Source organism: Pyrus communis, chromosome 2 (genome assembly GCF_041283825.1).
Source record: "Pyrus communis isolate YQ-2024b chromosome 2, ASM4128382v1, whole genome shotgun sequence".
NCBI lineage: Eukaryota > Viridiplantae > Streptophyta > Magnoliopsida > Rosales > Rosaceae > Pyrus > Pyrus communis.
Genome location: NC_142566.1, coordinates 22,133,080 through 22,150,046, shown reverse-complemented (window position 1 = coordinate 22,150,046; position 16,967 = coordinate 22,133,080). Strand labels below are relative to the sequence as shown.

The following is a 16,967-nucleotide window of genomic DNA, read 5'->3' as shown; positions in this document are numbered from 1 at the left end:
TAATGAAATCGCTTATGTGGATCCTAGTCACTGGGTTTTTCTAGAGTAAAAAAGTCACGTTGGGTTTTTTATGTGTAAAATTAAATTCTAGGGACTAAAGTCATATTTTCAGTTTTAAATACTAGATCAAACAAAGTTAAGTTCAAATACGACGCAAGGTGGTACTGACAGGAGTCATATAAATCCACAATTGAGCCAGCATCCAACTAATCAAACACATAACATCTTATATTCATGTTATTCTCAACTCGTAGTTGTCGTCGAAACTCTGCATAATCTGCTGCATGCCTTACTTATTACTGTGCTCTCCTACGCTACTTCGTATGAATCCTCGAACAACTACGACTTAAGCCCAAATGAAACTCGAACGGAGTCTCTCGAGACTTTCAACCAAGTAAAATTAAACTCATAAACTTATATCCACAGTTTATCAGAACCATATATATTTTGTGAAACATCTAGTAGGCGAACATATGCATGCATTCATGATCATGACAAAAGAAAAAACAAAAAGTATAGAAGAGAAAGAACCAAATCAGTCATTTGAACAATCAACACATGCAATTCAAACTTTTACTACACACACTATAATTGGATTTAACACTGCGACACGCACAATGCTATTATGTTGGAGAATAAACGTTTTCACAAGACCCGTCAGTAATGACATCTTCAGCTTCTCTAGAAATCTGAAGCCCTAAGTTCACCCTCGATGTCATCCACAACCTGCGGTTGCAGCTGAGGTTGCTGCTGTGGTTGCGGCAGAGGTTGCTGCTGTGGCTGCGGCTGAGGTTGCGGCTTTGGTGATATCTGTGTGTTCCATGTGCTCTTTCTTACAACACATCTTACTGCAGAGATGGATAACCAGTGTAACAAATAGTGAGATGCCGATTGCAATCACGATGTTAACAACAAAGCCAGTAATTTTTTTTTCCGGTGACTTCTGGCCCCGTGCTCTTATAGTTAGAGGTTTTCTGGAGTGCAGATTCTCTGTGTTGAGCTCGTGGATAAGAGGAACTCCATCCGGTACAGCTGCGCCTACTTGCCATACCTGCAAAAACAAAGAGCACCATATGTGAGTCGGTACGATCGCATCTAACTCATCACTACATACCGAACACCCTTTTCAGAAAAATTAAAAAAAAACCAAGATAAAACTCACATAACCAAAAAGGTTATAATTGTTAAGTAACAAAAGCAAATGATGAAGGGAAAATGTTCAAAGTGATTACCATCACCACATACATGAGGTCACCTTCAGCACACAACCCTAAACCTTCGATCGGGGTTAAAAAAACTATGGTGTTTTCCCACCCCAATAGGTGGTAGCAAATCACTAGCAATCCTCAGGATTATTAATCAAGGGATCTGGGAGACGATGGTTGAAAATTTATTTTAATTACAGTGCCAATAAATAACATATTCTTTTCTAAGAAGCTAAAAAATTTATGATCAGACTTTTCCCTTACCATGTTCAAAGTCTGAATATTTTCTGGCATCCTTATCGTAACAAATATGGTGATGAATCCCAACGCCGTGGATGTCTCGGCACTCATCTGCCATACCTCAAAATCAATTGGAGCCTCTACTAGGATGGTATACGAGGTTAAATGGAACGTCTTCACCGTTATGCTGCCGATGGGTTGTCTAAAGGCAACCAACACTTGTGCCCCGAGCATGCCTGTGCTGATTGGGTTTATCCCCCATGCAATCCAGCCCTCTGGTTCGGCAGGCGGAGCAGTGAAGGCGATCGACAAGGAGGAGATAGACGGGTCGAACAACCAGTAAAGGCGAGAGTTGAGCGTAGGGAGGTCGTCACATTCGTTGTAACTTGTATTTGGGAAAATCTGGCTTGGGCAGTTGGAGTGGACTGGTGATACTGAGAATATTAAGATCAAAGCTATAAACCCTAGAAAGTTCACCATGTCATATCAACTTTTTGTTCACAACCCAAAACTGCAGATGGAATCCTTTTTATGGTACTCACCAAAGTCAGACGTATTTGCAGGGAACCTTCACGAGGCTCAAGATGACGTCGATTTTTCTTTTTTGGTCATAGCTCAAGATGACGTCGTTGATAGATAGGAATGGAACAAGAAAGTGCTCATTCATCGCGTACTGCATACACATTAGATCAGACTACTAGAGAATTCTAGAGAATTCTTAAATTAAAAAAAAAAAAAAAAAAAAAACTAAGAAAATTATTTTTAAAACATATTTTGTAAATGACATGATGTTACGGTTGATGGTTGAATTTTATATAAAGAAAGAATTCAGCTATCAACCGCCATATCATACGGTATATAAATTATGGTCTAAAAAGATGGTCTATCTAGCATAAAAAAACACTTCTAAAGACAAAAGCATGCAAATAGTGGATTGATCTTTTGGGCTTTTTTTTTTTTTTTTTTTTTTTTTTTTGTTGTTCAATCCACTACTGAGTTCAAACCATTAATTCCTCTTCATCATAGTAGTGATATTATTTATAATTAAAAATTAAATATATATGCAGCCCATAAACTGAAACCCAAAACATATATGTTTCAGCAGCCCATAAACTGAAACCCAAATCATATAGGTTTTAGAACACCGTCATCATAATGTTTCATGTTAATGGCAAATGTAGTGTAAAAAATATTTCACGCTGTATTATTGACCTAAAATGCTACGTTGTATATGAGAATATGGTCTGGTATACTAAGTGCAACCACTAATATTATAATATTTGGTGTATCAGATAGTGTTTTTGACACACTATAAACTCTCTGAAAAATTAAAGTGTTAAACTCCAGTAACCAAAGCTAGCTCTACAAAAATAAATAAAAGAAAAGAAATAGACAGATGGATTTATATTTTCCGAGTTCGCCACGCGCACACGGTGATTCCAATACTTATCAAACAAGATTCTTGTGTTCAGACCATAAAAGGAAGAATACTGGCTTTTTGTGAAAACCAGAGGAACTTTCATAAAAATAACTGAAAATATGACTTTAGTCCCTAGAATTTAATTTTACACATAAAAAACCCAACGTGACTTTTTTACTCTAGAAAAACCCAGTGACTAGGATCCACATAAGCGATTTCATTAATTACATTCAACTTGACACATTTTACATATTTTGGATGCCGAAAATACCCCTATTGTATGTTTGATTTATAAAAATTAATTACATGCAAATTATATGGGAGAGTTAATGACTTTGAGAAATAAAAAAAATAATAAATCAAAAGACATTAATGTACGAAATTATGGATATGAAAGCACAAGAGGCGAAATTAATGTGTATCTAGATATAGCCGAATCAATGGTGCATTTAAACTAATTACATATTATTATGGAATATGAGAATGAATGTCTTAAAAGCTATACGATTTTTGAATTCTTTTATGTATTGAATGACTTTATTAATTTAAATGACTATATTAAATCTTGAATATTTATGCATATTTTTCTCAATTTCAATAATAACGAAATTAAAGAATCAGATATTTAAATCTTGAATGTTTATGCATATTTTTCTCATAATATATCATGTTGGAAACTAACATAATAGTTGGAATACATTTTATTTACCGTTTCCAAACTCCATATAAGGAGTGTTTTGACATAAATGTAGGACTTGAATATTTATGCATATTTCTGAATTCATTGTCTATATTTTTAAATTTGCATAAAATTAGGCATTTTATTTCAATTTTTTATCTTCTTACCAAATTTAAAATATGAAAAGGCACTAATTTTGGTTTTTTTTTTTTCTTTTATTGCATATGTTTATCCTGAAATTAGTGTAGTTCTAGTTCTATATAAATTCGAAAGTTTATTAGGTTGGTCTCACATTGGGTTTTTTTCTATATTTTTATCATTTATACTTGAGTCCAGTGCGGTACGTAAATTGTGCAGTACGTAACATAGAAAATAAAAAAAAAAACAAAAAAAAAAAGGGCCCGCAGTACTCAATACATAAGGATGAAAATACTGAATCTAATATGGGTGCAGCATAAAAAAAAAAAAAAAAAAAAATTTCCCGGTGTATATTGAAATTATTTATTTTGCCTACACATTTATTTCTGCCAATCCTTTTCCAATTATATTGCCTTCAAATTGACGCCAAAAAAGGGATATATAGATCAGCAGTTATTTGGATACATTAACCTTTTGACATAAATGTAGGATTGGATCAAGCTTGTAATTTACCTACAAGCTTATGAAAAGGCACTAATTTTGTTTTTTTTGGTTTTATTGCATGTGTTTATCCTGAAATTAGTGTAGTTCTAGTTCTACTTCTATATAAATTCGAAAGTATATCAGGTTGGTCTCACATTGGGTTTTTTTTTATATTTTTATCATTTATACTTGAGTCCAGTACGGTTTTTGAGTGATTGTGTTATCAAAATACGGATCAGGCAGAAAAAAGAAACAAGGTATTTGTATCCTTTGTTTTTATCTATGTTCATTTTGTTTTCTTCATATTGTTTATTAATTAACCTACCATATATTTCACCAACTGACATATATTTCATTGTTGTTTTACTATTAGGAGTAAAATGGAGGGTGCCATCATTGCAAGATGTGTTTTCAAAAACACATCAGCGGCAATTCCAATATATGCCGACACCTCTTTTGTGGGATTGTGCTCTGAAATGTGTTCACGGTTTGATGAGCTCATAGTTGGGGAATTCCAAATGAATTATGTTGTCCCTGACTATCCTCCCTGTTTGTTAAAATCTGATTTAGATGTGCGTGTGTTACATTTGTCATGTTATAATAACAAGCAAAATTCAGTGACTATTATTGTTAACGAGTGTCAATCACCATGTGAAGGTAATAGTGGTGTTAATGGGAATGGAGTTTCCTTCAACGTTTGGGATGGTGCTACACCTTGTAACACCAATGATTTCATTGGAAAATATGCTGCACCACTGCCACAAACTTATCTATCTCACCCATGGAAAACCTATATTAATCACGTTGGGCAAAGGTTTATTGGGGGGGTCTCTGAGTTTAGAGACAAACTTCGTAAGTATTCCATCGAGAAGGGGTTTAGGATAGCTTTTTTAAAAAATGAAAAGGAGAGAGTGACAGTTGAGTGTTCTAAAAAATTGTCTGAAGGTTGTATGTGGCGGGTGCACGCCACTTTGTGTCACGCCAATGGTTTTTTTTATATTCGTACATTGAACAACACACACACTTGCAGCGGGTTGATTCGTGAACGGAAAGGTGGTATGATGTCGTCCAAAGTGGTCTCATCTGTTCTCGTGGAGCAAGCATCTTCCAAGCCAATGTTGAAGCCTACTGAGATCGTAAAGGATTTTAAGAAATATTATGGATTGGATATTTCGTATTATAATGCGTGGTACGGGAAGGAATCAGCCAAAAAAATGATGCATGGTGACGAATCGTTGTCATACAATCACTTGGCTTGGTACGTCAAAGCAATTGAAAGTTCAAATCCTGGCTCACATTGTGTGTTGAAGTGCGAATCGGAATCTTCCCGATTTAAAAGGATATTCGTATCTTTCCATGGTTGCATAGGGGGATTTGAGTTTTGTAGGTAAATTATAATTGTGACAGTATTTTTTTAACATCATTTCTCATTTTACATGAATTGCATATGTGGCAACCCTTAATTTACCTAGTCTTATGTTTCCAGGCCTATGTTATTTCTTGATGGAACATTTATCAAGAACAAATACAAGGGTCACTTGCTTGCCGCTACCGGGAAAAATGGAAACCAAGGTACTTATATCCAAATATGATATATTTATGATTTATTTTATTTTCTTAATACATTTGTTCAATCATGTCTTACATATATATGGAGAACATATTGTCCCTATAAATTATGTGTTATAGTAGTCCCTATAAATTATGTGTGTGTTGCATATTTTATATGTTCATCCGTATATAAACTAGGTCATATTATTGGAAGATTAACCACTACTATGTATAAATTTTAGGTGTCAATTTATTTTTCCTGCCTATATTTTAACAAACTGGTATCAGGTTTTCCAGTTCACAATACTACTATATTTATAACATATTGTCTTATATGAAACAGGTATATATCCTTTAGCCTTTGCGGTTGTTAACTCTGAAAATGAAGAAAACTGGTCTTGGTTCCTCCAAAACTTGTCAAAAATCGTCACTCCTCAAGGAAGAACCATTACATTCATATCTGATCGACAAAAGGGGTTGATCGAAGCAGTTGCATCAGTATTTCCACAATCACCGCATGCATTTTGTTACCACCACTTGAAGCAAAACATACTTCTTAAGTACCCATCCTCCCTGGGTAAGTCGTATCGCGACTGGATCATTCAGCTTTTTGGGAAATGTGCATATGCTCCAACCGAGGATGCATTTGAAATGCATCTGAGGACATTAATGGAGGAAGGTGGTGCTGTAATGAGGGATTTCTTGAAAACGCTTCCAAAAGAAAATTGGGCAGCCGCTCATTTTCCAGGCCCAAAGTACGGCGAAATGTGTTCAAACGTAGCTGAATCCTTCAATGCATGGATTGTCGATCAACGTTTTTTGCCCATATACCAGATGCTTGATGGAATTAGGGCCAAGATCATGGAGATGAATGCACAAAGGAGGCGTGTAGCTGAGGGTTGGAAAACTTTCCTTTGCCCAGAAATGGAGACCATTATGCAAGATTTGCTGGAATGCGGGCGCCATTGGGATGTTGGTCGTTCAAGTGAGTTTTTGTTTGAGGTGCATGGTGAGGACTCTGTAATGGTTGATCTCCAATCTCGCACATGTAGCTGTAGAATGTGGCAAATCAAGGGGTTTCCCTGTGCCCATGCACTTGCTGCTATACTTAAGTCGGAGGGGAATCCATATGAGTACGTGGAAGACTATTTCATGGTCCATTTTTTTAAGAGTTGCTATGATATACCAATTGTGCCGATTCCAGATATCGATAGGTATGCACAGGAGGAAAATGAAGAAATGCTGATTAATCCACCATTGACAAAGAAACCTCCCGGAAGACCAAGGGTGAAGCGAATCAAATCATCGGGGGAGCGGACAAGGCCAATTACGTGTTCTAGGTGTGGAACCCTGGGTCACCACAACAGAAAGACTTGCACTGCCGAAATATGATATAAACTTGCTCGGGGCTTTTTACTGTTTGTGTTTTTTTCGTTTTTGTATTCGATTTTCCTGTTTGTTTTATGTTCAATAAAGAATGCCTCTGGCATCTCGAATTGATTGCCACCACAATTAGGTCTTCGTTGTTTTTCCATGTCATCAATGTTATCAAGAAGTTTGTTTACACATATAGGTTCATATCTACCAAAACGGGTTTGAATTGTCATAACTAGGATTAGATCCAATTTTTTCTTCCTTGACTAATTCGGACTTTTCCTTTTTCTACGTGCACAACAATTTAACTACCCAATACGAAGTGCTGGTGATATCCGTCTTTCGATGCAAATTATTTGTATATATACCGAACACATATAATAATACATTTTTCGACCAAAAGAAAATCCCAATATAATAATACATGGATGTGAATGATGGACTTAAAGGTAAATTACAGATTTGATACATCTCTTACGTATATTTCAAAACACTCCTTATATGGAGGTTGGCAACGGTAAATAAATTGTATTCCAATTATTATCTTAGTTTCCAACAAGAAAGTAGGCAAAATAAATAATTCAGCGTCAATTTGAAGGCAATATTATTGGAAAAGGATTGGCAAAAATAAATTTGTAGGCACAATAAATAATTTCAATATATACAGAAAAAAAAAAAATATGCTGCACCCATATCATATAGTTTGCATCAAGAAACATTTGTTCAACTTGTAGGCAAATTATTTTTCCATTTTTTTTGCTACATATGTTAAAATCAAGTTTAGTATGAGTGCGCATAAAATTTTTTTAGTGTTATGCATCAAAGTTCATGTTACTTTTATTGTTGAATGATTAATATCCATACATTAGTACATATGTTTGGTATATGCAAATAATTTGCATCTACACCAGGAGTGTAATTCGGTAGGTAAATTGTGCAGTACTAACATAGAAAATAAAAAAAAAACAAAAAAAAAAAGGGCCCGCAGTACTCAATACATAAGGATGCAAATACTGAATCTAATATGGGTGCAGCATAAATTTTTTTTTTTTTTTTTTTTCCGGTGTATATTGAAATTATTTATTTTGCCTACACATTTATTTCTGCCAATCCTTTTCCAATTATATTGCCTTCAAATTGACGCCAAAAAAGGGATATATAGATCAGCAGTTATTTGGATACATTAACCTTTTGACATAAATGTAGGATTGGATCAAGCTTGTAATTTACCTACACGACCATTTTGGAATGTAATAGAATTGCTTTTTTTTTTTTTTTTTTTTTTTTTTTTTTTTTTTTTTTTTTTTGGAATGTAATATTTTCATAAATGTAGGATTGAGTCAAGCTTATAATTTACCTACATTGTTATTTAATTACCTACATCTTCATTTACCTACATCGTTGTATATTTTTTATACATCGTCATACTTTACCTACATCGTTATTTGTTTTGTTTGATCGTTATAATTGTGGATACATTGTTATAATTTACCAACGATGTAAATTACCTAAATTAGTTTTTACCTGCCGATTTCATTATATATTTAATATACATCGTTATAATTTACCTACATTTAGATTAATACCTAAATCGTTATAATTTACCTACGATTTTGTATACCTAAATTAGTTTTTACCTGCCGATTTCATTATATATTTAATATACATCGTTATAATTTACCTACATTTAAATTAATACCTAATCGTTATAATTTACCTACATCGTAATAACGATTTAGTACATCATCAATTACCGACATCGTTATAATTTACCTACATGGTTATTTATTTACCTACATCTTCATTGGACTACATTATAATTTACCTACCTCGTTATAATTTACCTACGTCTTCATACTTTACCTACATGACCATGTAGGAATGCAATAGTTTTTTTTTTTTTTTTTTTTTTTTTTTTTTTTGAATGTAGTAATATTTTTTTTGTCGAATTTAATCTTTACCTACATCCATATTTATTTACCTACATGACCATGTAGGAATGTAATATTTTTTTTTTTTTTTTTTTTTGTCGAATATAATATTTCAAATATTTTATTCACCATTACCAACCTCCAAATGAGGGATGTAGTTCGGTATTTATTTGATATATTCCCAAAAAAAAACTTTCTTATCTCCCAGTTGGAAATATGAGGATAATTGGAAAACATTAATTTTTGGCATTTTAATCATTGCCTGTCTACATATCAGAATCATTCTGGCATAAACTTAGGAGGTAGATCATATTTTTGAGTTTATCATTCTGTCTACATATCAGAATCATTCCGGCATAAGCTGAATCACAAACAAACATCCGTCGGACAAGATATCTACATAGGTCGATATTATTAACCCACCAACATTTAAACTCCAAATATAAATGGCTCAAATCAAAACATCTTAATTTTAAGAAACAAAGATACAAAATATTCATTGCAAAAATGGGTCATAGCAACATGACTTTCGCCATAAAACATAAACAAAACTACAAATTCTAGACATCCAGACGATTGTGCTAATTTTAACAATGTGCCTTCATAGGATCCACACCACAGTGGTCGACTTCAAGTTGTTTGTCACCGCAAAAATTACTCATATTCCCAACATTTTGCATCACTTAAATATTTCCTGATAATCTGCGCACGATATTCCTTCATTTTGTTGACCGAAAATTCTTTCACCATGGTTTGACTTCTTGAGATTGTTGACATATAGTACATCACTACGATTCCGCAGTCAAGACTGATTCACAAACTTATTTGATTACACACTCTAGAGTGATAAAATGGGTAATTACGCATAGTACTTAGACAATATTTTGTATAAAAGAAAATTGCTTACGAGCCATCCAATTGTCGTGGGCAAGATAGCGATGGCCACAATGGGTAATTAGGGTCTGCAGATATTAACCATTGTAATGTTTGTATCTCACTCTGCATTAGGGGTGACTGGATTGACCTTTCTCCTTCGCTTATGGATTGTCTCATTCGATAACCATCATTCAACATAACTGGAGCAATGCAACTATTATATTGAAGGAACATCGTAACAGCATCTCGCTTCAAAATTCCACCACATATCAGGTAAAACAAGAAAATAATATCTAAAAAAATAAATAAAACAGGTGGGAGCAAAACAATACTAACCAATTTTTCCGCGTCAGCAAAACACCGGTCATTTGATGTATCTGTCACACAACGCATTGGGTCGTAGTGAACCCATTGCTCCTCATCCTTTTGTAGCACTAACAAAGTGAAGTGGAATTGATCATGATGTCTCATTGGGAAAATGATATAGTCCACCCTCGATAAAACATCTAACAGGGGGTCAAACAGAAATTGACCAACACTCTTCCCATCACCTCTTTGCAGATATTCCTGAATCGTCAAACAAAAAAAATGGTGTGTCAAACCTGGAACGAAAGTTGCATTATCTCAAACCACATGCATATTTAAGACTAGATGTCGGTAAAGTATATAACGATTAAGGTTGGATTTTCGGTTCATTTGAAAAAAATTAGAAATTATCGTTAAACTTACCCAGCTATAAGTTGTCATAATGTGCGAAATGGTTTTCATTCTTCCTTCCTTTCCCAACTCAGCTAGCAAAATTTCCCCGAAAGTATCAATGACCTACAAAAGATTATAAATATTAAAGAAAAAAACTTAATCAAATAAGTGCAATTAATATTAATTAAACTAACTAATCCAACTTACATTACACGTTATAGCAGACCCCGTTAACAGGTCCCTCAAATCATCCTTATATACAGCCGAGTATGATCCTTTCCAGAAGGGAACCCTGTTTTCATAGTATATTTTTTTTTTTCACTACCCCATCCTTGTAAAAAAATATTATTATCATATATAAGACATTTATAATGACGTTTAAACTCACCCAGAATCAGCGCAAAGAAAATATTGATGCATCCTATCTTGTTCTTCATTTGACAAGTACATCCACACTGACATGCATGAAGGATCGAGTGTTACACCAATTCTTTGTTTCCCTTTGACTGTGTGACGACCAATAGCTTCTGATCCTATCTGAGCCTTCCCTTTAGTAGTGTCTACAATCTCATCATTTTCGGCGGGATTCACAACACTAGGTACTATCTCATTAAGCTTCACCTTTTTGGGTTCTCTCCAAGATTTCATCTCATCATAAACAAACCCAGTCAAGCGTTTCGGTTTCCTTTGTTTCCTTTTCAACCTTACAATCCATGTAGCGATCACAGGGGATGAGGCATGTTTGTTTTCACCCATTTCCTTTTCTATGCATTCTAATAGTTGCGTAAGGTCCGATGACAGATCATCATACTGATTGTATGCATCTGCAACAAGAGCTTCAGTATCGCAGCACATTTCATGGTACACAACAGAATGCACTTGTGCTACCTCAACTTCAATTTTCAACTTTTTAATCTCTTCCTTCAATAACTTATTCTCTGAACGTTCCTTTTCTAGTCGTTGTTCCACACTAAGTTCAGAATTTTTTGGTACATTATGTGCCTCAACGAGTTTGCACTCGCTACGACCTTTGTGGAAAAGATTGTCTTGTGAACTGATGAGTTGAAACATTTTGGACGGATTAAACTCTTTTTTGTAAGTAGTACTCACCACCTCTTTCGTTCGAATCTCATCAAAATTAGAACCACCACTCACACCGGTTGTCAAACGATGATTCGCAACACCCAAATTTTTCTGGTGTTCCAACATGTAAGAGTGTAAACAAGTTACTACACATATTACACCATACAACTATTCTATATATAACGAATTTCAAACAACATACCACCACAAAATTAGTAATTTTACCTTTTCAGATGTAACCCTAGCAACTGTAACTGACGAGGTCATGTTTTTCGCTAAAGACTTATGGGCCGCAATTGGTTGTTGAGATTCATAGCTACGAAACTTGCTCTTCAAAATTCCAATGGCAGGGGTCTTATGCACATCATTTACATCCTGTATATATATATACACACACACATATATACATTGTGATATATAGTAAACAATAAATTACAATACGCATTCATTAAAAACATGAGACAAAAGGTTAAAACCAAAACCGACATACCTGAAAGTCTTGATCACTGTCTCTGTGTGGGGACACCATAACGTGAGGTTCACACCTCAAACTTATATTCATGTGCGACTCTGATGCATCGCTAATCTAAAATAGGCAAAATGATAACCATCGTCAAAACATTTATATCAAAATCACCAAACATGCATTAAAATAAAAAATAAAAAAATTTAAATTAAAAAAAAAAAAAAAAAAAATTAAGTTCAATTTTAACGTACCTGTAGCTTATCAATTTCAATAGCTGACATGGCCTCATGCAGTACCTGCAGATCCCACTTCACAAATTTGGGTGCCAAATCCATTCTTCCTTTTACAGGTTCAACCAATGAACTTATCTCACAAAACCAAAACTATTGACACACAAACATAAACTGGTCATCGAATTACAAAGCATAAAGAATGAATTATAAATTAACACACCCGATTAGGGTACAATACATACCGGCAACAGCACAACACATCCAGATACATGTGATGGTTTCCCGCAATTCTTGACCAGTTGTTTTTGCAAACAATCCGATGTTGCTTTTGCCCAATTGTAGCCCGCCATTGTTCGAACATCTTGACAACGGGAAGTTATGTTCCAAGAGATGGTACTACCACTATTACAAAATAATAATGTTATACAAAGATGCAAACACATTAGGCATACAAAATCCTCACGATTCTGTTGTGTTTTCTCTGTTACTATTGTAATCATAGCAGATTCAATATTTTGCCTTGTAACTCTGTCAACTGTTTTAAAATTTCTTGTAATGAAACCTTCCTCAGACTTTGAACAACGTTCATTAAGATTTATATCCCGACCAAAGTTAGGTAATCCAAGCAACTCCTCAACTTCAAACCCTGTTAACTTTTCATACCTATCACCAAATTTGAATTCAGATGTCCCGGCATTGAAACAATTAATTATTCTAATTATATCTACATAAGTCTTCCTACACATATCATCGCTAACCAACCCTCCATCATAAGCTTTGAAAAGACCCCAAAATGGTGTTCCTTTTATAATGTCTCGATGTTCTTCCTGAATTTTCAATTTCAAAACATTAAAAACATTCAAAAATGGACCAAAAGCAGCTCGGTATTGCATTTTTCCAAACTGTTTCCTGTTGATTTCCATTCCCAAATCTACAATGAAAAAGACAAAACAAAGCCAAAACAGGTTAGACAATGAATGTACCTACAAGATATATTCCATGTTACAATCAAAAGACTAGTTAAATTGAATGAGACTATGCCAATTTACCAACATGGCATACAAAAGTCATTCAGGACTTTCCTCAAACACATTATGAGCGCACAATATAGAATTACACTGAAGTGTAAACAACACAATCGAGTCATACCAAAAAATATAGTATACTTACAAGTGAAATTCTGGTCGAATATGAACGAACGATTTGGAATAGATTACTTCCTCCAAATTTTTATCATTATCCAACGGTATATAATGTACCTACGAAACAATCGAAAATAAATACTATGAAATCCATACAGATTTTCATAAAATAAATAGGTACAAACGTATCATAATCACCTGTTTAAATGCACAGATTATGATCGGATTCATTGAAGACCCACTACACACCATGTTGTTTGAAAGTATCTCCATTTAAGTTGATCGGAAACAAAGGAACATCGTAACGCTTGACTGGGTTTGTCAATCTCTCTCCATAAACGTGGTAATTATTGAAATCAATGATGTTGTTATGGATGGTTTTCTGCAAAACGACTGGATTTGAAACGGTTGGATTTGAAACGGTCATGGATGATATTTTGAAACGCCTGAATTGTATTCTGAAACGCATGCTGAGGATGAGTGGCATAGGTGTAATACTATTGTATTACTAGGTCAATTGTTTTTCAATTGAGCTACACATTTTAAATTTGGGTTTATATTAGATGTTTATAGATACAAGGGTTTTAGTCTTAGGATTGTGAATTGCAAGGGGTAAAATCTAACGGACCCTAAGAATAACTAGGCAATAAACCGAACATACAAATGTCTTTTAAGTGTTATTATTGTTATTATTCTGCTAGATTTTCATGATCGGCACATATACATACCAATTATTAAACCCTAATTATACTGTCAATCTTCAACAATCTTCTTCAGTAAAGTGCAACATCCTTGCACCAACGTCAAACAAAAACTTATAATTAACCTGCTGAACCGCGCCCACGATGCTTGGCAAGTTTTCACTAGTACCCAGTGACAATATCGTCATGCATAACTCACTCTTTTTTTCAACCACTGTGAAGAGTGACGGCTTATGCACCTCCATATCGCCGCCTTCGAAGCGAAGCATCACTGACGGTGCAGTGAATACTGTATGGAAGTCGTAGCAAAGGTCAAAGTCATCTCTCGCAGTTTTCGGAATTGGTTGCCATTGGTACTTGTTGTAAAAGTAGTCCACCACAGCCTGCCTCAAGATCTGGAACGCTTCGTCGACGATAAGACTGTACGGAGCCCCGGTATCAACAACCACCCCTCCTCCCCCTCGCGTGAATAAGTTCGGATCGATGGGGAGAAGCTGTCCGTTGAGGCTTATACCATTTAATCTCACGTAATAATGGTCGTCTGGACCGCCCAAAATTGGTGTGCTTCGAACATTTTTGGCACCTATAATTTGTGCGTCGTCACCAAAATGTAACAATGATGGGGTGGCCTCAAATTGTGGCGCAAGGCAATAGGAAAATCTTAGAAGGGTGATTGGGTTTAGTTGTCTTATAATACTTGTGGGGTGATCCCTCCCTAACCCCATAATCCCGATTATCGGATTCGGATGATCGTCGTCACGGACGCTGAAGATTATATTGTTCACTAGCCCTAACCCAAACGCCAATGGGACATCTTGTTGCCCTTGCTCGGATAAGAATGTAAATTTCTCGAATCCGACCAAACCCTCAGTGGTAGTACGGTCAGCATACTCTAAAAGATAGGAACAGCCACGGCCGCGAGGGCTGAGGAATGGAGGAACACAAAGCGGGTGATTATAAGGCAGGACTCTTGACGAGGATGATTTCCTGAGGTCGAAGCCTGGCAATGGCGTGACGATACACTTTCTGCATTCTGCAGACTGAACCCAGGTAAAAGCACTACCGGTGTCGATTGCCAGGTTGGCTACCTGTGGAGGTGTGCCGATGGTGATCACTGTGTAAAAGAAGTCACTGAATGCATGTCTAACGTAAGATCTTATGGTGTTTGGGACCAGTACTGGTGATGATGAATTAGGGTTCGTGATCGGTTGAAATCGATGGGCTCGAGATTTCGAGATTTGGATTAGTTTTTGGTGTTTTTCAACTAGGGTGAGGTTTGGTGAAAGGGTGGTGAACATCTTGATGCTGAAACCTTGTGCCTTGCCTCCCATGCTTGCTGCAAACATGAGGAAGGCTACTAGAACAAGAGAGAAAATTAGAATGTTATGAGACATTTTTCTCATGAGGCTCATGGTTTTGACTGATCTGATGATATCTATTGTATTGTGATTTAAAGTGTGGACTTCAGAGTGCTATTTATAATATGAAAACTAGCATTTATCTGCACATTTTGTGAAAAATGAACACATATTTTTAGAAAATGAGAAGGAGAGAGGGAGAGGGAGAGACGTGAGGGGAGTGGGAGGTTTTTTTTTTTTGTTTTTTTTGTTTTTTTTTTAATATTAGATGTATTTTAACATCACTTATAAGTGAAGTTTTGATAAAACACAGTAAAATTTAGACATATGAAATTACATTATTGTCTATCATTTTTTTTTTGTGATAGAAAACTAATTTGTCTTTTCATCATTTTTTTGTTGACAAAAAGGATTTTATTAATTAATAGAGATGTGATAAAATTGTTGTTCAGAAATATGATTTTCACTCTTGTATTCTTTTCACTCTCCTGTTTGTTTTTAACTCAACGATAAATCAATGGAAAAAATAAATAAATACAAAATGCACAAGAAACGGGAGAAATTTTTAATTGTGACGGGAACACGAGTGGTACATCACGTGTTTTATGTAACTAGTGAGAAATTTTATTTTTTAAGTTATTAACATTTTAACACACATATCATACCATTTGTATACTGACATGTAGTTTACCATCTCGTATGCCGATCACACTGAAAAATCTCTCGAAAAACGGATCTTCGGTATGATATGTGTAGTGGTGTTAGGTGTAAACATTTCTGCCAGTGGAAGAAGTTGCACGTGAACATATACATTCTAAGACATTGAGATGTGGCACACTGAGAGATTGCAAATTTCGGGTTACCGTATATGTGGTTCTTATCACCAATTTAGTGGAGAAATTAAATTAAATTTACAAAACTGATGATATTTTGACAACAAATGTGTGAGTTACTAAATTAAACTTTGGGATGCACTTTGTAGCCATTGTTCATACACGAAATTAGAACATATATGAATTAAAGGTTTTCATATTAGCATGGCCAGCTGCAAAGAAGATAGTGGAGGTAGCTATGCTTCCAAAAGTATATAGTTTGGGACTCGATTAATATTACAGATTCTAATTAGAAGATGGTTTCTTGTCGATTTTCAATTACCATATGAAGATTGGTGTAACTTGTAAGTTATTGAACCGGGATAATGCTATGAAAATTAAATTTGTAGACTAAATGATGTGTAAATAATAGGAATGAACACGTTTATCAACGCTTAATTACCAATCCAATGATCAACTTTCATGTTATTTAGTTTACAAAATTTTGTTTACAAATTTAGTCTTCCTAATATTATCCTATTGAACCGTGACAACTATGATTGACATTTGTATATA

The 16,967-nt window shown here is 34.9% G+C and overlaps 3 protein-coding genes and 1 long non-coding RNA gene across 6 annotated transcripts; 1 reads left to right on the top strand and 3 right to left on the bottom strand.

The window, feature by feature from the left end:
* Nucleotides 1–516: 516 nt before the first annotated feature.
* Nucleotides 517–2,046, bottom strand: LOC137746527 (uncharacterized). The gene is made up of 2 exons (XR_015957439.1): nucleotides 1,470–2,046; nucleotides 517–1,051 (listed from the first exon to the last, which is right to left on the bottom strand). It is a non-coding gene; the product is annotated as an uncharacterized LOC137746527 (long non-coding RNA).
* A 2,499-nt stretch (nucleotides 2,047–4,545) lies between these two features.
* Nucleotides 4,546–7,108, top strand: LOC148698735 (uncharacterized). Its single transcript, XM_088678883.1, has 3 exons — nucleotides 4,546–5,552; nucleotides 5,652–5,737; nucleotides 6,060–7,108. The coding sequence occupies exons 1-3, from the start codon at nucleotides 4,546–4,548 to the stop codon at nucleotides 7,106–7,108; spliced, it is 2,142 nt and encodes a 713-aa protein (XP_088535009.1).
* Nucleotides 7,109–9,468: 2,360 nt separating this feature from the next.
* On the bottom strand, nucleotides 9,469–14,061 carry LOC148698734 (uncharacterized). Of its 3 annotated transcripts, none has more exons than XR_015957438.1 (12): nucleotides 13,719–14,050; nucleotides 13,549–13,637; nucleotides 12,621–13,309; nucleotides 12,397–12,528; nucleotides 12,170–12,265; nucleotides 11,905–12,054; nucleotides 10,985–11,790; nucleotides 10,804–10,888; nucleotides 10,627–10,719; nucleotides 10,234–10,464; nucleotides 9,929–10,097; nucleotides 9,469–9,829 (listed from the first exon to the last, which is right to left on the bottom strand). XR_015957438.1 is itself a non-coding variant. In XM_088687115.1 (12 exons), the coding sequence occupies exons 1-12, from the start codon at nucleotides 13,791–13,793 to the stop codon at nucleotides 9,676–9,678; spliced, it is 2,289 nt and encodes a 762-aa protein (XP_088543241.1). In that variant the 5' UTR covers nucleotides 13,794–14,061; the 3' UTR covers nucleotides 9,469–9,675. The 3 variants fall into 3 exon arrangements, 2 of the variants coding, with proteins under 2 accessions (XP_088543241.1, XP_088543238.1); XM_088687115.1 differs by having other exon boundaries at nucleotides 9,929–10,146; nucleotides 12,621–12,780; nucleotides 13,719–14,061; XM_088687112.1 differs by having other exon boundaries at nucleotides 9,929–10,146.
* A 219-nt stretch (nucleotides 14,062–14,280) lies between these two features.
* On the bottom strand, nucleotides 14,281–15,615 carry LOC137747786 (aspartic proteinase nepenthesin-1-like). Its single transcript, XM_068487932.2, has one exon. It carries the CDS (start codon nucleotides 15,613–15,615, stop codon nucleotides 14,281–14,283), a length of 1,335 nt encoding a protein of 444 aa, XP_068344033.2.
* Between the last annotated feature and the right edge of the window lie 1,352 nt (nucleotides 15,616–16,967).

Bases quoted from the DNA above. Each gene is read 5' to 3' on its own strand.
- LOC148698735 (XM_088678883.1), top strand. From the start codon at position 4,546: ATGGAGGGTGCCATCATTGCAAGATGTGTTTTCAAAAACACATCAGCG. The intron at 5,553-5,651 runs GTAAATTATAAT...TTATGTTTCCAG, and splicing joins GGGGGATTTGAGTTTTGTAG to GCCTATGTTATTTCTTGATG. The intron at 5,738-6,059 runs GTACTTATATCC...TATATGAAACAG, and splicing joins CGGGAAAAATGGAAACCAAG to GTATATATCCTTTAGCCTTT.
- LOC148698734 (XM_088687112.1), bottom strand. From the start codon at position 13,301: ATGGAAATCAACAGGAAACAGTTTGGAAAAATGCAATACCGAGCTGCT. The intron at 11,791-11,904 runs GTAAAATTACTA...TTGGAACACCAG, and splicing joins CTAGGGTTACATCTGAAAAG to AAAAATTTGGGTGTTGCGAA. The intron at 10,147-10,233 runs GTTAGTATTGTT...GGAATTTTGAAG, and splicing joins TTGCTGACGCGGAAAAATTG to CGAGATGCTGTTACGATGTT.
- LOC137747786 (XM_068487932.2), bottom strand. From the start codon at position 15,615: ATGTCTCATAACATTCTAATTTTCTCTCTTGTTCTAGTAGCCTTCCTC.